At 44.2% G+C, this 19850-nt stretch overlaps 1 protein-coding gene across 1 annotated transcript in view; it reads left to right on the top strand.

The window, feature by feature from the left end:
- The window catches only part of URB1 (URB1 ribosome biogenesis factor), an 801240-nt gene that overhangs the window by 499325 nt on the left and 282065 nt on the right, over positions 1 to 19850 (top strand). Inside the window, exons 27-29 of the mRNA XM_085623119.1 lie at positions 710 to 820; positions 901 to 964; positions 7224 to 7392. Coding sequence (XP_085479245.1) covers positions 710 to 820; positions 901 to 964; positions 7224 to 7392 — 344 coding nt within the window. The remainder of the gene's footprint in view (positions 1 to 709; positions 821 to 900; positions 965 to 7223; positions 7393 to 19850) is intronic.

The following is a 19850-nucleotide window of genomic DNA, read 5'->3' on the forward strand; positions in this document are numbered from 1 at the left end:
GCAGTGCCAACTGAGCAAGAACTATCTTAGCCATGCTGAACAGATTAGGTTGTTTTAATGTATATACCCGAATGTCATCACCCTTGCTGGTCTGTGCCTTCCTGAGGGTTCCTCAGAAACATTGACAAATCACTAGCAGTAATGCATGGAATTCAACTCCTTATGTTTTGATAGTGTCATTCCTGATGTTATTGCATGGGTGTATTTTTGTCTGATTGCTTTGACATTCTTTGTTTGCGTGTATGGTAAAAGATGTGGACAGGGGAATTATTTGGTCATAGTTCCTGCACATTGTATGAAGCATACTCAGGGAAGCAAAGTTAATTCACCCAGTATATGTCTATGAGCACACTAGAATTTCAGTGAGCCATCCGTGATGATCTAATGGCGATGCCTTTATGCTCTTCAAAGATTTTTCTGAATGCAAGGTTGCTGTGCTCATTCCAACATGTATGATCCTGGCAAGCTATTGGGCTATCCATACTTCTCCAGACAGGCTTTAAAAATGTTGAGAGCTCTTTCTTCTTAGGAGCATGTATATTATCAGAACTATCATTAATGAACACAAATATCCTAATCTTCAGTCCATGGTCAACATAACCTAAAAAAACACATGAAAACATACCTTGCTTGTATTTATTTTCTAGAAATTCATTTTAATGTGAATTTGCGGCTTTAACCTTCTCTAAAATGTGTTCCTTAATTTCAGAGGCATTAGTGGATGTGTTATCATCAATAGTTGGGAAGTGCCCCTCGGTATGTCACATCAATCACTTTGCTGTGCTTTTGGGTGCATATGGTGCAACAATGAGTGTCACAGGTAATAATAAAATTCCTTGAGATATTTTGTTTCCATCTTTACATTCTCACTCTAAATGTATTCTTCATCTATTGTTTTAGATCAAAAAATATTATTACTTCTTCGTATGTATGAAAATAATAAGATAAGCCTCACAGATTTTAGGTAAGTTATCATTCTGTTTTTCTGCCCTTACTTGTGTCCTAAGAGAAAACCTTAACTTGTATAGTCACACTTTATTTTCTACACATTATTTTCTGCATTGATTTTTAGCTTGCAGTGCATCTTGTAAGCCGTATGGAACAGGGAACTTGATTTGTCATATTACAAATGTATAACCTATCGAAAAACTCATGGATATGAAACCTGAAATATTTATATATAGTCCACCGTAGATTATTTTTCTTCACCAACCAATGAGGCTGTCTAACCTGTGCATCGTCTTCAAAGGATTTAAATTTGCCCTCACCTCTTTCTTTTTTTTACATAATCTTCAATTTGTGTATTAGCATCACTCTAAAAAGGGAGGCAGGTACAAATAAATACACTGTTACAACACCTGGATTCAATGATTGTGTGAAAAGTATATCTGCTTTTTCAGTATGTGCTGCGTGACTTAATGTTCATGGGACATTATTTCCACAAGCAATTCAAAAGTTTATTGGTTTGCCACGTGCAAATTATAATACCTGGGCACTTGTCGAAAAATATTCATAATTGGCTTGAGTGGTAGAGGTTTTCTAATTTTCTAGGTTAATTTTTACTGATTAAATCCTCATCACGCCCCTTTGATAGTTAGTCATGTAATATTTTAGTTTAGTTTATAGCAGGCTTAATGCCTTACTGCTTGTATGTTTATCTTTCCAGTAATAGGGAATGTGCTGACTATTTGGGCACTTAAATTAAAACATTTCCTTTCCTCCTAAGAATCTGCTGGGTATGTGACCATAATCTTACTTTATATACACTTCTTTAGCATTGGATTTTTCATACACTCACATGCTTGAATTATTCCCTGTCGTAAGGCTCAGAATCTTTTGTAGTTCAGAATAGCAGCAAGCATTCTTAAAATGCCCATAGACCCAAGAACACTGTTTAAGTAGCACATTCACCTTATTCAAAAGTATGTGTACTTTGACCAACAAGGGTATTGCTGTGAGGTACTCTGCGCCAGACTGATCAAGAGCCCTGTGAACCAGTAGCAAGGTCTTGAAAAGGATCCTCTTCCTAATAGGAAACCAATGCAGCTAAGATAGGGATATACATGAGTCCTCAGCGGCAAGCTGAGAAGCATGCAAGCTGCTGCATTTTGGACCACCTGCAACTATGGAGAGTGGGAGAGGTGAGCAAGTCGGAAGAGAAAGCACTTTCAATGGGACAGAATGAAAATTAGTAACAGTTCACCCCAATCTTTGAGAAACTGACCAATGCAAGTGGCCTATTATTAAAGTCTTCACTGGCAGGAGGATAAAAACTATATTGCAGTCCTTGTTAGTCTGCATTGCATTCCACTGTGATACTCTTATGTTGAACCAGAAAGTTTGATCTTATCTTATCCCAGTCATTTACAGGTTAATTTGTTAATGATTAAAGTGAGAGAATTTCAAGTTGGATCTCTGACTTATGAGTCCCTAATCCTCCATATTTAATTGATATTCTCAACATATCAGTCTGATAAAGACGGCTAAGGAGTGGAAAATCCTTGTACATAGATTTTGAATAACTCTACTCCAATTCAAAAGCTCAACAGCAACCATTTATAGGACAGATGATGCAGCTTGCTTTTGAAACACTCTTCTATACTATTGAATGACCAAACCTCCTATCTTGTCAGTCGGACAACATTTCAAATCCCACCTGTACCGATTGTACCTAAACTAGGACCAAGACTGTCTTTGGGTACTCTTTCATTCTTAGATCTCGCATACCCTAATCATTGCTATGCAGATGTATGTGTCTATTGTTGAAAAGTAAAGTGAATAAATTATTAAAAAGTTTGCTTCATATTTGAAATCCAGTTCTATCGAAGAAAAACATGCTGGTCGGTGAGATGAAATTAAATATCACAAGGTTTGGGAACAGAAAAGAACTTGAAGAGAAAGTTGGGCCGAAGATTTTAAAAAGTGGTCAGTGCTGAAAGGTGCAGCGGAGGTACATTTTATCTCCTTTACAGACTACTTCTCCTCCACGGTACTCCATTCCTAATAAAAGTGGAAAATCCCTAGAAAGACAGTAGGAGGGCCGCTCATTGCCACATTGAATAATCCTTATCAAAACAAAGCCATACTGGCAGGATTTGCGCAATGAATGAATGGGAATGTTTAATAGATCACACAGCTACTCCTAGGAATGTCCTGGCACTAAGGGCTGCAGAGCCAAAACAAACAACAGTTACTGATATAAGAACTGAAAGGTTTTCAGTTTCCTACAAAGTAGTAGTTCACAGTCCAAGTTCTTAGCTGCTAGAGTGGAGAACGAATGAATAACCTTCCACCCTTCCATTCTTTCTGAGAGATAATGGAGGCCCAAAAGAGAGAGCGCCCGATGAACCATGACTAGAGATTTGAAAAAATCCTCTTCTCAATTAGCAACCAATGAAGGCATCTTAAATGAGTGAAAATCGGAGCATGCCAGGGAAGTCTCAGAACTAAGCAAGTGGAGCATTATGCACTGCCCAAAGCCATATGATCAGGCCTTCCCAACTAAGATATAGGCATTGGCATGGTCTAATCTGGAAGTTATCAGCGTGTGAACTTCCGGATTCCTAGAATGGAGACGGCGGCAAAAAATAAATTTCCTAACGGTGCTGAGCAGCCCAAAACAGGAACCTACAACCACAGAAACCTGCGGTTAGAGGGAGAGTTGATTATGAAACTGGACTCTAAGATGTTTTGCCACTGGCGTCGGCGAAGATGGAAGCGATGTAGATCAGCCTAACTCCCATCAGTTGATTTGATGGGACCCAAATAAGAGAATTTTCATCTCATCAGAGTTGCATTTCAGCTGAATCCCATGCATTTGCACAAAAGAAATGCTTAGACTTTAAAGGAAGACTTGCTCTGATGTTACAAGATTTAAGCTAGGAAAGGCAATGAAAATAGATGAATATAGGAAAGATCAGGCAGGCCAGGGTACGTAGATGTTCCTACCATCAGGCAATGTGACATCAACTTGTCTGTATATATTATACTTTTGTACACAAACTGAAAAGGTTTGTGTGCTGTAAAAATCACTTGTCGATTTGTATACCATACATAGGGCATTACTTTTGGAAAAGGTGCATAAATGGAAATGTTCATTGGATACTGTGTTGTTGGATCTTTCGCCTGTTGGCCTTCAGAGGCAACTGGATGTCTTCTCTGAATATTGCAAGTCCAACGATCTGAAAATAAATATGGCTAAAACAAAAGTTATGGTCTTTTCGAAAGGAAGGGTGCAGTCCACTAGACTTAAGAAGTGGTTAAGTGGTGTTCAAGTGGAGGTGATTATAGAATACAGATATTGAGGCCTTCTTTTCAGATATAACCTAAATTTGAACCCCCATATAGACCTTCAGGAAGTGCGTTCCTGGGCCATTGCAGGTGCTTTACATAGCTTGCATCTTGCTTTGGGCCATGAGACTGTTGTAGTCCTAAGAGAAACGTGTACATTTATTATTGTACGTCTGTGTGGTCATGTCAGCAAGGTATATAAAGCAGTTGCAGATTATCAAAGCTAAGATCTGGAAAAGATGGCTTGGCTTGCCAAGAGGATCCGTGAACAGTGCCCTGAGATTAGAGCTGGGCCTCACTGACATATTTCAAAATAAACAGCGTGTCCTTAATTATTGGGCTTGTCGCTTGAAGTTGAAGGAGGGTTTCTGAAGGCAAACAATAAAATCTTACCTGCAGAAGTATGTAGAACAGTGATACTCCAAGTCCGGCCCGGGGGCCGCTTGCGCCCCTCTTGACCTTTGCAAGTGGCCCTCCTGGTGAACAGCAGCACAAGCTACTGTTTAGTTGCTGAACCCTTATATTCAGAAAATAAATATTAAACAGGCAAACATTTATTAACCTGCAATTAACTGCTTGCCTGTTTATTTATAATTTTTTCTAGACCTTACACATCCCTGACCCACCCAGACCACCTACCGCCACCCTGGTGGTATAAGTGCGGCAATTGGGCACACCACAGACTGTACTTTGTGGCCCCAGGGTAAATGTGTGTGAGTACCCATGATGTAGACTGACGGGTTGTTAATCTTCAAGATATCAAGTCCTCGTTGGATATTTCACGGGTTGTTAATCTTCAAGATATCAAGTCCTCTTTGGATATTTCACGGGTTGTTAATCTTCAAGATATCAAGTCCTCGTTGGATATTTCAGTAGGAAACGAATTGCAAAGTATGTCTATAGTATAGCAGAAACAAATAATAGACCATCTGATAAGAGCGCTCGAGGAAGGGCAATATAGATGATGTGGGTAATAGAGATCATTTGCATCATTTAATGGAGTCAGGCTATGGTGGGCACACCCAGTCAAATCTACTAGATTTAAAGAGTGCCCATATCAGGAAGTGGGCCCTGAAGGTCAGTCTGGGGCATGTCCCAGCCTTTATAAAGTGGAGGTCGGTTAGACAGGCTGGGGTAGCCAGTGGCATGCGTCCCTTCTGTCAAAACGTGCCATTGTTATTTCCGCATATAATTGTATTTTGAAAATGTTTTGCTAGGTCTGCTGCTCCCAGTTTTTAGAATTTTACTGATTCGACGCATTTATGATTAAATGTCAGTAATTTTGAAGTGTAACACTGTGCTATGCCGTTGGGAAATTTGTGTCCGTAGCTGCTGAATGGCTTGCAGATTTGAGTAGCCCATAGTATTAGGTTTCTTTTTATGGAATGCCGAGGTTTGACCTGCCCTTCTATGTATCTGTGTACTTTGGTTATTGGGAAACTGATTCTAATTAACTAGTGTTAGAGCTAGAAGCAGGAATAGGAGGATTCTGCACTGTATTTACTCTCAATTTTATTTGGCTCACGTAACCTGACAAAGAGATGGGAAATCCGTTTTCTCTTCTGCAAAAAACGATTGTATTTTGCTCAAATATTAGTTATAACTGTCTTTTGCACACTCTTTTTTTTAATTTTGTACCAATATTAAGGATAGGTCATTCTGTTGGGTAATCTTTGTGTGTGGTTTCTCAGAATAACTTGCCCTTATGACCCGGGTATTGCTTTTATTGTATTTATCCTCCAGAATCTCATGTTTCCCATATTTTGTAAAAAGAATGAGAGGTTCACTTTTGTCCATTCATCTAATGCATGGATTGAGGTCATCTTTCTCTCGCATGCATTCAGCCCTACGTTTGCAAGTGTTTGCTGGATGTCACAAAAGGGTTTCAGACTTAAACACGTTAATGAGGCGGGAGAGTTTTCGACCTCCTGCAAATGGACATTTTGCGATGTATCTGATAGGTATATCTGTAGCAGCACAAAATGAAGGTCAGGTTTAAAACCTTTTTATGTGCACCCTGACCTTGGTACACCAGACCTTTTATATGGCCATCAGTAAAAATAGATGGCTAAATAGTTAATTTGTCTGATGTTGAGGTAAGTGTTCAAGCATTTTCCATAAGCAGTGGTGTGTTGTAGGAATTTATGATGCCTCTCTAGATTGCAAAAATAAAAATGATGAAGCATAAAGCTGAAATTCCTTAGTTTTCTCTGAATTCGCCCCTAGAATCAATTGCACATTTGATGATCCATCACCATCCAGTTGAAAGCTTGGTTTCAAAGGATTTTTTTCTTTTATGTTTTGTAATATTTTTGTAGACAGAGAATCGAAGGTTAGAACTTCACATATAATGTAACCAAGTAGATGTTTTTGGAATAAATATTATATTTAACAGAAACTCTGGGTGAAGCAGCAAACTGACATCCACAGTGGATGACTAAATAGTTGGCTGGATCCCCTCAAAATGCATCGGTGACCCGATGGTTAGCGTCGCTCTTGTGAGAATCAGTGACATCAGTAGTAGTATTGGAATATATTTAAATGTCAAGGTAAATGCATCTCTTTCTCATTAAAGATGTCCAATGCATTATTTTCTTAATACAGGAAATTATGTTTACTACGTACTGTTTACTTTCATAGTTTACACATATATTTAATTTTTTTATAGGCTAGTTTAAAGTTCAAGATTTACCTTAAAAATCATTTCTTCAGGTTGCTGGACTAAATGTCCAATAGGATTCAGGAATCGCCTCAGAACGATGGACTGGTTGTCTAATAAAAAATCGAATATAACAGAGACGAGTACACTGATAACTCTGCTCTGAAGTTTAAACACCTGGTTTGAAAATATGTAGCCAACTAGGAGAGCGTGAATGTATAGTTTGTCTTCACATTTACAGGTATCTGATTTCTTTTTTTCATTTAAATATTAGATTATTGTTGTGGGGTCCAGCTGCTGTTGAGCATCACAAGACACGGAAAAGTTTGGGGAAATCTCTGTGGCAGCAGCCAAGCACAGACGAGGTCCTCTCTTTACTGGATCGAGAACGAATGAGTAAAACAATAGCCCACTACCCACGGCATCGCCATCTGCATTCCCAGGTGGGGTTTCAGTTATTGATGTGTAGCCCATGTCTTTGAGCATTTTGCCTTTGAGCTAAATGTTAGTAGATTTTAAAAACTTTTTCTGATACTCAATGTATGCTCAATTTTGTCATGTGAATGTTCCTAGCCTCTAATACATTTGCTGGACCCCAGTAGGTTCTACTGGATACTGTGATGGGAATTCTGGTGGAGCCAGGTCTGTCAACTATAACTTATAATAAACAAGTATGATGGTAGCATAAATTCAGTTGTGTTAAGCCTTAGGGTTATTAAGAAAACATGGCTGCAGCCTTGAAATCCTTCACAAACCTTATTATATTGAATAACAGTTCTTCTTCTTAGTATAAGTCGTAAGTGTGCTACAACAATATGACAGAATACATTACTAATGATGCTTACCTCAATCTTATCATTCTGGTTTCTGGTTCCCTAACTTTTCTTCCTAGTTGCCTTCACTTTAGATAATGGTTACCTGTGTCACTTGGTTTAGCAGGCTTGTCTACACTGGTTACAGATTCACTATACACCTCTCTCAGCCATGTTCCGGAGGTGCTTATAGTAGCATGAATATAAACAAATATTGGACCCTAGTTAGGTGTCTTGTACACCACCACCCCTACGGCTATATATATGTGCAAGCTGCGACCAAAGCATATCGACTGTCTGTTGAGTTAGAAGAGAGAGAGGACTAGCTGACATATTTTGGCTGATAATTTGAAACTTTTTTCTCTCAAAGGCACCGTAATAGAGCTATTTGATGTATGGCTTTGTGAATATTGGATTTTTTATCCTGCTATCCTGACTGGATCGTACAAATATTGATCTCTTGGATAGGGCACCGTTTCCTGAGCTACTGTCCTGGAACCACGGACATCACCACACTCCTCACTCACAAAAAGAAGTAGATTGTAAACATGAACATATAAGAATACGTACACAAATGAACTATTGGCATAAATTTGTAACCATTTCTTCCTAATACATGATCCAGTAGAGCGCGGGGGGGTGGTCAGGGCCAACTCATACTAAGAGTCTCAGGGGGTCTGAGGGTTCCATGGCACATCATGTTATTTTACTCAGTGTCATGGAACCACTGAAATTACCAAAGGTACTTTTTATTTTTTACTGCTTTTTTTTTATCACCCCTTCATGTGTGTGACTGAGAAAATGTTCTTAATTTTTAAAGGTTTCAAAGGCGTACATGAAAAAAATACATTTGACAAGAATACATTAAGGTGTCTGAGAGCCTTTGTCCCTTTCATAGAGCTCATAGAACCTAAACCCTACTGATGTGCACTCAATTACTCTGAAACCATTTTTTTGATAACCAATTGAATAGATTTTTTGCAAAAGTAGCACCACACAGTATGACCAGTTTCACACATTAACGCAGTAGGCATAAATCCAATTTGCATACATTAAGATCCCATATCCAGTCCATGGAAGTCTCACCACATGCCTCAGATCTTGTCGTGTTCTTGAGGGCAACTCCGTGCTTCGTAACTGTGAAACCAATTTTAAATGTAATTGATTATTTAGGGGTATATGGCATACTTGTAATATATCCAAGGCCATCAACTTACATATATTAGGCCACCACATATTTAGCAAGGCAGTGAGGGTGTGTGTCCTGGTATCTCCAGTATTGCGGTACAGTAATTCTTCTTACCATTAGCATAAGAAACACTGTGGCTTGCTTGTTTCACTTCATATCTTCTGATACCAAGAAAATTAGAAGGGGTTCCATATACAAAGTTAGCTCCATAATCTTCTTAATATAGATGAGGATCACCTGCTAGAAAGGGTGAATTCTAGTGCATCATCACCTGAAGGAGTATGTTGCCTTTGTGATCACATCTCCTCTATCATTTATCTGAGAGTTTGGGATTGGGGTAAAAATTTATCCTGAGCCATATACTTTCCATAGCAAAATTTGTAATTTTTTTCTTTATTCTAGACACAGGTTTAAGACTTTTCTGCTATTTTTCCAGTTATTTTCTAGTTCTCATAATCAAGCACTTTCTGGCATTATCCTTTTCTGCATATATCAAAATTTCCTTTTTGGCTAGATCATCTTTAGTGCGCTATGTAAATGAGAAATCTTGTGAACATTACAATTGTTGACCTGTGGGTGGGAAACACAGTGTCGTAATTATGTATATAAAAATCTATGGTGTCTGTATATTGCTTCGTTTTTCTTCCTTTGTTAATATGACATTGATGTTAAATAGTAGAGATTACATAACGTAATTCTCCATCGAAACAATCAACAAATTTCTGTGTTACACATTGTTGAGTGGTGATGGATAATTCAAGATCCTGTATTCCCATTTGGCACTATTCTAATGCAACATATCATTTTAACGTGATTTCTACTGCACCATTTCTGTATAGCATATGAAGGAAGCCAAAACAAGTCACTAATATACCTCATGTATCCTATCCATACTCCTCTTATTCAAAAATTGCAGCCGAGCTCCCATCTCACCCTCAAAATGGTTAGCATAATCATTTTCTTCTTGACCCATGTGGGCTTTCGTGACAAGACATAGGTCATATTTTTTGTTTCAGATCTGAGTAATGGTTTTAGCAAATATACTGATTGGGAAGCATCTCAAAATATATAGTAAGACTTTCAATCAATCAATTATTTGTAGAGCGCACTAATCACCCGTGATGGTCTCAAGGCTCTGAGCGGGGTTGGGGGTGCAGCTACTGCTCGAACAGCCATGTCTTGAGAAGTCTCCTGAAGGTCAGCAGGTCCTGGGTCTGTCGCAGCTGCGTGGGACGGTGTTCCACGTCTTGGCCGCGAGGTAGGAGAAGGATCTGCCGCCGGTGGAGGTCCTGTGGATGCATGGGATGGCGGCAAGGGCGAGGTCGGCGGAGCACAGCTGGCGATTCGGTGTGTAGAAGGTGAGACGCTTGTTGAGGTATGCTGGACCGGTGTTGTGTAGTGCTTTGTGGGCGTGGGTGAGGAGTTTGAAGGTGATCCTCTCCTTGACTGGGAGCCAGTGCAGGTCCTTCAGGTGGGCAGTGATGTGGGTGTGGCGGAGTATGTCTAGCATGAGGCATGCAGAAGCGTTCTGTATGCGTTGGAGTCTCTTCTGGAGTTTGGCCCTGGTTCCTGTGTAAAGGGCGTTGCCGTAGTCCAGCCTGCTGCTGACGAGGGCCTTTGTGACCGTCCTTCTGGTTTCGGTGGGGATCCATCTCTAGATCTTGCGGAGCATGCGAAGGGTGTTGAAGCAGGAGGAGGAGGAGGAGAAGACGACGTTGACTTGCAGGGTCATTGAGAGCGATGAGTCCAGGATGCCTCCCAGGTTGCGTGCGTGGTCGGTGGTGTGGGTGTGGCTTCCTTTGCGGCTGCCCACCAAGAGTCGTCCCAGGCTGAGGGGGTGGATCCAAGGATGAGGACTTGTGTCTTGTCCGAGTTAAGTTTCAGGCAGCGGGTCTGCATCCAGCTGGCGACTGCCTTCATTCCTTCGTGGAGGTTGGTTTTGGCGGTGGCAGGGTTTTTGGTGAGTGAGAGGATCAGTTGAGTGTCGTCGGCATAGGAGACGATGTTGAGGTTGTGCGAGCGGACGATGTTGGCGAGTTGAGCCATGTAGACGTTGAAGAGGGTAGGGCTGAGGGATGATCCTTTGGGTACGCCGCAGATGATCTTGGTGGCTTCGGAAGGGCGGGAAACTTTAATTTTCATGCTGTGAATCTTACTGATCTCAAGCTGGCCATCTATTGGCAAAGTAATGAATCTCCTATTTATAAAGTTTTGTGTTCCTACATGTAAGGAAGTGGGTTTCTGTTGCAGTAACCCCCCCACTTTTTGCCTTATACCTGATGCACTTTTCCTTGGTGTGCCCTGGGTCCCTGCCAATCAGGTACCAAGGGCCTGTGTTCCTTCCCTAAAAACTGTACTAAAGCCTAAACCCAATTGGCATCTCTGGCCACATGTCAGCCCCTGGTAAATGGTACCCTAGGTACCCAGGGCATTGTTACCAGAGAAGACCCATAAGGGCTGCAGCACTTATTGTGCCACCCTTAGGGGCCCTGTACCCTAACACACACACACTGCCCTTGCAGGCTGAGTGTCCTGGTACAGAACTAAACACAGAGTCGACATGGCACACATCCCTGTGTGCCATGCCCACAAACCCACTGCCCTGGCATACATCAGCCACCCCTCTAGCTGGGTGCCCTATGCCAGTGGTGAGGACACAGGTGCATGAGCCCTGTGCCCCTACAGTACCCAGGGCCATTCCTGGGCACTGTAAGTGCAGTGATGCCATTAAGAGTATATGGTGCTGGGAGGTTGTCATTACGAACTTCACAGCACCATAATGGCTACACTGAAGACTGACAAGTTTGATATCAAACTTCTCAGCCCATTAAGCCCACACTGATGCCAGTGTGGGATTTAATGCAAAAAGCACTACAGAGGGCATCTTAGAGATGCCCCCTGAAACCTAACCTACAATCCCCGTCTTGTCTGAGAGGCTGCCTAGGCTGCCACACAGCAGACATGTTGCTGGACCCCTCGGTGAAGAGCCCCCGCTCTCCTGGGCCTGCAACAATGCACATCCCGGGCGAGGTGCTAGGTCTCCTCCCCCAGGATGGGCAGGGGGAAGCTTCAAAGGCATGCGGCCTTTGTGAGCTTCTCCAGGCCACTTGCTGTACTCAGCAACTGGCCCCCACCGGTTCTGACCCCCACTCTGGCAGGAAGACTGTCGGGAAACCCTACGTGAGGAAAGGGGGTGTGCCAGCCTGTGCCAACTCCACCCCTCAGGTGGGAGAGGCGAGGTGAAGCACAACTCCGGGCTCCGGCCGTCTTGAGGATGGGGAGCCCTGCCCAATCACAGTTAGGCTCCTGACCCCCTCCCAACGGAGAGGAGCAGGATGGGGGGTGTACTCACCCCAGGACAGGGACCCATTGGTCCCTTCCCTCACCCAACCTGTAACGCCCCTAAATGTAGTATTTAGGGGCACCCTGAACCTTCCTTCCTCATATCCCGATTCGAAAACAAGCAAGAAGATCAAGAAACCAGAAGACCCTCCGCACAGCTGCTAACAAGAGGACGACACCAACTGACTTGGCCTCTGCCCTACCGGCCTGTTGATCCTTGAACCTTCTCCTGTGGAACTCCGATGCCTTCAGTGGTCTGCAACCTCAAAAACCCCGGAGGACCTGACCACCTTGAGACTCTACCAAGACTGGGACACCCACGAACAGTGGTTCTGCTCAAACAGCAACACCCCTGGTGCCAGCCAGGAACCGCGAAACCAGCACTTTCTGCACCCTCCGAGCCCGGCCTGTGCCCGAGTGGACAAAGACCCTGAGGACGTCCCCCCGGCGATTTTGACCTGGAATCCAGTGCCCAATGACCCTCCTCGACGACCCAGACGACGCCTGCAGCCTCAGAACCAGGGACCCCTCCAACCGCGACCAGCAGGGGGTAAGATTTTCAGACGTCAAAAGACACCCCTGCACCCAGCGCCTTACGGCCCCCTGTGCCCAACTCCTGGGTGCCTACCTATCCTCCAAGATCCCAACTTACCCCTCGAAGTGTTGGTCGCTCCTGAAGATCCTCCGTCCCCAAGCCTGCAGCCTTTGTTCACTTCCCAAGATCTCCATTGAATAACATTGAGCACCCGACAGCTCAAAAGCACCCTGCAACCAGCCGCCCGAGTGCCCCTGGCAGTGCAACCTATGTCCTAATCTACTACCCCATTTGCCCTGAGCAAGTGACCAGGAGCCCAGCTCCCACAGCCGCGTGGCCTGCTCGCCAGCAGCCACCAACCGCAGGCCCCCTGCCTCTCATTGGATAACATTGGGCCTAACTACCTCTGCACCTAGCTGCCCCTGTGCCGTTAGGGTGTACCAACTGTACCTACCTGACCCTGGGAGACCCCCAAGTCTATGCCCAGAACCTTAACTCTGCCAGTCGTGTACTTAGCTAAAAGCCGATAACTCACTTTTCTTCCATAGGCTAACATTGACTGGTTTCACTTGGAAATTCTTTTAAGTGTGGAGTTTTGGAACTTTAAAATATTCATCTAAAATCAGCCGGACAATGAATTCCGATTTACTCACCTGTTATCAGGAAAGACCTCAGTGCTGCATCTTGTAGCTCAATACTGACCCTGAAAAGTAATTTTAACCGTACTTACCAGTAACTTGAATTTTCTTCCATAGGAAACCATTGACTGTTTTTCTGTGAAATTTCTTCTAAGTGTCGATTTTTGCAAACTACAAATATTCTTTGACTGTTTTTCTGTGAAATTTCTTCTAAGTGTCGATTTTGCAAACTTATAAATATTCCTTAAAAATCGCCTGTGTAACTTAAACACAGTTTCTCAACTGCTTACAGGTGGTACACTAGTGCTGGATCCAGGATCCAACACTGACCTAGAAAAAGTAACCATAACCCCACTTACCTGCTAAGTGAATTTCCTTCCATAGGATAACATTGATAATTTGATCAGAAAAAGTTTCTAAGTGTCAACTTTTAAAATAGCAAAATATTGCTTAAAAATCACAACAGTAACTAAAACGTATCTATTCACTTGTTTCCAAGAACTGTCTCAGGACTGAATCTAGGATCCAGTCCTGGAGTTTGAAAAGTAATCCTGAAAGTAATCAATTGCATATAACTTAAAATTCCCATTGAACTCAATGTATTATTGTGTTTGAAATTGTGTTGCATATTGCAACAAACTGTAACTATTACCTACAAAAGTCAATTGCATATTGAAAAGTATTTAACTAAAGCATCTCATTCTGAGAAAGTATATTTTAATACCTATTGGTTCTAAAATAAAACAACTCTATATTTTTATACAAACCATTGCCCTAGAGTTCAGTTATTGAGTGTGTGAGACCATTTGCTGACTGAGTGTGTACAACAAATGCTTTACACTGTCCTCTGATACTGCCTTACTGCTCGACCAAGCTAAAACTTTAGAGAGTAAGGTTATATCTAACTTTAGCCTCTGCCAAACCTCTGGGGACTGTGGACTCTATACACACTGTACCTATTTGGGAACAGTATATATAGAGCCACTTTCTTACACTACACATCAAGGCATCAACGCATGATGAAACGTGTCCCCGTGGTGGGCCTCCTGTGCTACCCAGGCTCAGTTTCTGCTGCGGCATTGCGTAGCTGGCATGACTACTCGTTCGACACAGCTGGTGACCTGTTTGTAGCCGGTCATCTACTCTCTTTTCCCTAGCTTCAGTTCGACTTTAATCTGCCCGCTGGCCAGTTTCTTATCTTCCGCCAACTTCACAATACATGCTTTAAGAAATGGACACCAAGGACGAAGCCCCCCCCCCCTCCCCCATACTGTAATACAAACAATACTTACTATGGGTGATGGCCGACGGTTGATCACATGGCTCTACAAAATGATTTATAGCCTCATTGGTATCTCATTGGACCCACTTCGTACCAAGTGGGAGGGCAACATAAGAAGCAACCTTCACAATAAGGAGTAGGTGCAAGCACTGGTGTTTCCGCACACAGTCTCGAGAAACCCAAGATTTAAAAAAATACAATTTCATATACTACACCATGCCTAATTAACTCCGACACAACTCAACAGGTATTTTCCTACAGCAAACCTAGCCTGCCCCCTCTGGCATTCGGGCGAAGCTGATCTTCAGCACAAGTTATGGACCTGCTTTGATCTCCACATCTTTTGGCTTTTTGTACATAACACACTGCAAGATGTCACTGAACTCACCGACCTTCATTCATTGGAGGCTTGCGCCCTTGGCATATTTAAACGTAGAAAATGCCACATTGTCCGCACCTGGTTTGCGAGCCTAGCTTTATTATTAGCCAAGAGAACACTTACACTGCATTGGAAAGCACCCACTGGCTCGTCCTTGGAGGCATGGTATGGTGCGATGCGAAAGTGGGGGTCCACGGAGGGTACAGCTTTCCCCTACAAAGAATCATGACTTATTCGGAGACATCCCATCCCTCCTGAAAAGGACACAATTCTCTCTCAATTCTTACACCCTACCTCCCAGAAGCTCCTTCCCTGGACCCTGCCACACCATCTCCTCTTACGGTAGCCACATAACTGCACACTTTCTTCCCCACTTTTATTCTTCACCCGGGACCCCACAGAGATGATGCTTCTCACCCCTTACTAATTCACTGAACACCCCCCTGCCCTACCTGATATACAGTAATGACCATCGAACTAGCAACGTCGACACATTGCGCTGCCACTCTGCCCCCTACCACACATAATTCGCACTTCTCACTATAACTGCCTCCGATCCCCGCCTAGACCCAGTTATTCACCTACGTAATTCCTTTTTTGTTTGTTTTTGTTATCACATTTTCAGATTTGATTTAATGTTAAAATGGGACTCCATCTCTCATTTTTATTGTATGTACCGCATGCTAAGCTTGAAAACAATTCCTCTCACCCCTATTGTTATTTGTACTTATACATCTGGATTTCATACTGCATTGTTGCTCTCATTGTATAATGGAAAATCCCAATAAAAACAATTTTAAAAAAACCAAAAGCTTGCTACTTGATACAAAGAAAAGATTATTTGTAGGCATTACTTCTAAAGCCTGAGGCCGCTGAATATGTTTAAGCTTTTTCATGATAACCACTATTTAATTCTTGGGGATTTGTAATGCACATATAATGCACATAAAATTGACACTTTGCTGGTTTTGCACTAGGGATCCAAACGGAGGAGCTTACCTGTCTCCCACTTGACGCACATTCGCTGCTCGGCGCACCCGCTTCGCGGGTGCCCCTTCGCCGTTTTGAGGAGCGGGCCACGATCTACGATTGGGAGGTGTCCGGAGGAGGGAAACAGACATTTGGCGTGTGGCTGCAGCGGGGCTGCGAGCGTGCGGGGACTTCATTGCCCAGAAGTCCCTGCTAGACCGTCAACGAGCTTCCGGTCCGCTCTCCCTGCTGCCCCGCCCCCCGCCCCCCTGAGGCTTAAAAATCACCTCTTTGCCGCGATTTAAGCGGGACACTTTGCTGGTTTTGCACTAGGGATCCAAACGGAGGAGCTTACCTGTCTCCCACTTGACGCACATTCGCTGCTCGGCGCACCCGCTTCGCGGGTGCCCCTTCGCCGTTTTGAGGAGCGGGCCACGATCTACGATTGGGAGGTGTCCGGAGGAGGGAAACAGACATTTGGCGTGTGGCTGCAGCGGGGCTGCGAGCGTGCGGGGACTTCATTGCCCAGAAGTCCCTGCTAGACCGTCAACGAGCTTCCGGTCCGCTCTCCCTGCTGCCCCGCCCCCCGCCCTCCTGAGGCTTTAAATCTACATTTTACTCCCGCAGCGCGGGACGCAGCCCGGGCGAAGACTGGGCAAAGACAGGGCAGTTTGAGGCCGTTCGAGGTCTGTGAGGTCTGGTCTGGGCTACCCCCTTATGTATTGTTCAATCTAGGCTGTGCGAGTGTAAGTGTTACACAGTTTATTATTATCATATCCACACAGTAAGGTTGGGGGTTGCCCCTGTTGGTTGTTGAGTTATGTCTAACAGGTTAACACGGAGCAAGGCCCCAATTGGTGGTCTTCCTATCAATGGTCCTATGGACGACTTTATTACTCGTACCAATACAGCCATAGACCATGAAATTTCCAAACTCCAGACTCGTGTTTCCCTGGAATTGGCGTCCGCTAGGAGATTGTCCCAGGTAATTGATTTGTCGAAAAAATCTTCCCTGGGCAATATAGCCACTGCGGTTACCCCGCCACGTCCAGCCATCCCCCATTGTGTAGTTACACATGTTGATGTCCACCACACTCCGGCTTTCTCTGTACTACCCCCCACATTGGAGCCACCGATTCAGGATAGTGTTGCGAACCTGTCCATAACCCCTCTTAAGCAAGATACTGGTTCTAATAATCCTACCTCGGCAATGTTCTCCTTTAGGCACACTCTTAGTAGAGCCCATCAAGCTAAAAGAAAATGCACCTCTCGGTCTGCTTACCGTCGTAAGAAGGCCAAAATTGTGACTACTGAACATCTGAATACGACTAGTGCTCCGGTCCCAAATCCCATAGGAGGGGGTGTGACCGGGGAACATTCACATTTCGAGGGGGTTAAAGATGAGCCAGCTCCTGCTTCTTTGACCACCTCCTTGGTTATTGAGGCAGGAGAAGAGGGCATACATGTTGAGAGCGGGGACAGGAACGAAGGGGAATTTATAAGTTTAGTTTGGGAAACCCTTAAGAAACTTCTTTCTCCTCTTGATCTTAGACTCTCACGCATTGAGAACCATTTACTCGAGTTGGAAAAGAGCATTATTGCTCTGGCCACTCTCGGTCTGAGAAGTCTAGAAAACCAGGGTTTTCCTGTTGCTGAGCCTCTTCCCCATGACAAGATCCCTCAAGTTCCACAACCTTCCCCTCCTCTACCAGTTGTCGCACGATCGGTGCCTACATCGGGGCCTGCGGCTGGGCATCATAGCTCAACCGCTTCTATACCCAAAGCTCCTAAATGTCCCACCCCCCAACCAGTAGTCAAACCTAATATAGGTGTGTTACATAGACCCCCTCCTAGGGAAGCGGTGCTCCAATCAACCAAGAGCCCTCCTGCTAAGAATAACTTTAGAGGGGGTTTTATCGATCTCCCTCCAGAGGCTAATGAGTATGTGGTTGTGCTGACGAATGTCCCCCAGTTAGGAAATGGCCAATATGAGAACCACTGGTCTCTAAAGAACAAGACAATCCATTGGCTCAATGCGAATAGACCAATCCCTAATGGCCAGAGAAGTAGAATTTTAATGGTACGTAGAACCCCCTGGGTGGGCCCCTCAAGGAAATCTAGCACTGGGGATTGCATAGTGGTGACCTTTGAAGATCCTTTCATGGTACACCACATTTGTTCCTGGCCTATTGGCGAAGGTTCTCTCGTTATACCTAGGCCTTTGTCCTTCTTTTATCCACCGTGTCTTAGATCTACACGTGATGAGGACTGGTCTCTAGTACATCACCGCAACTGGAGGAGCCACCCCAATAAATCCCAAGTTTTCCCCTTAAATTGGAATGTTTTTTCCACTTCTAATCGGTTTACTGGGCTTGAGGAGGTAGATTGACTGGCATGTCAACCTGTTCCCCAGGATCCTTTACCACTGGTACTAGGGCACAATGAACTATCTTCCTCTCCTTGTGTGACCGAACCCTCGGTTGTTAGCCCACCAACTCCAGAGGGAATGCTGTCTGTTCCATCTATGGAGGCGGCCCCGATTACGCTGTATTCTTCTGATCCTCAACCTGTAATGGACCAACCGGCCCTACCTTGCCCGTTCCCCACGATTTTAATCCAGCATGTTCCTTTAGCTAGGAAGCTGACTGATGTAACAATGGCTCCCTATCACCATCAGATTGAGCCATTATCTAGGCCAAATAGATCTGCTGCGGGGGGGGCAGGTCCTGTGATTAAATTGGCCACATTAGATGACCCTCCAAGACAGACTACCTCTGCCGACCCCTTGATAAAGATCATATGTTGGAATGTGGCAGGGCTCGCCCGTAACTTCGAAATTCCAGAATGGAATGCCTTTCTGGCCCCCTACAACATCTGTCTTTTGCAGGAAACCTGGTGTCTTGAGCCTAGGCATAGAGTGGGCTTCACGACTTACTTTGTTCCAGCTTCCCACCAAAATGGAGGTAAAGGTCGCCCGTCAGGTGGCCTTCTCATATGGGTTAATATTGCTCTGGGTCTAAGTGTCACTCAAAAACCCACGCATTCTCCTGATCTCCAGAGGATAACCATTCTATGCCCAGGGGGTAGGAAGTTGGAAGTCTTCAACCTTTATCTAAGGGGGGCCAGGGGCGGATCATCCACATTATCCTCTACAGGTCTGGGCAGCGATTTAGCCGCCTGCAGTATAGACTCTTATGTTCTTCTGGCAGGCGACTTTAATTGCTGTTTTGAGCCATTGGCTGTGGAGGATATATTGGATACTTGGGATGAGGACACAAGGAGAGGTATTCCCATCCTGACCCTGGATCCGATTCCCAAGTGGACCCAGAGTGCGGTGGACATCAATGCGCTGTGTATGGAACATGACTTAAGACCAACTAACGGCCGATCTAAATCGGATATCCTGGGTGCGCACACTTACAACCGGATAGGCCGTACCTCCAGAATAGACTATGTTGTGCTGAATTATAATTTGTGGGCATTCCATTATGATATGGAGGTCATTGCGTCTTGTGACAGTGACCACAATCCTCTCTCCTTATCATTGATTCCGCCCTGGCAGGTGGGAAATCAAAATAAGTTTCCCTATAAGTGGAAAACCTCCCATGAGCTTGTCCCCTCGGCCTGTGGTAGGCGCCTAAAATGGGCTAAAGTAGAAGCGGATGAGGGAAGGATGGCACAGGCAGGGACTGCAATGTTAGCGGCAGGGCAGCGCCTGGATGCCCTGGGTGTCTCCAGCCAATCTGTTTTACCTT

This window comes from Triturus cristatus, chromosome 8, assembly GCF_964204655.1.
Source record: "Triturus cristatus chromosome 8, aTriCri1.1, whole genome shotgun sequence".
In the NCBI taxonomy this organism is placed as follows: domain Eukaryota; kingdom Metazoa; phylum Chordata; class Amphibia; order Caudata; family Salamandridae; genus Triturus; species Triturus cristatus.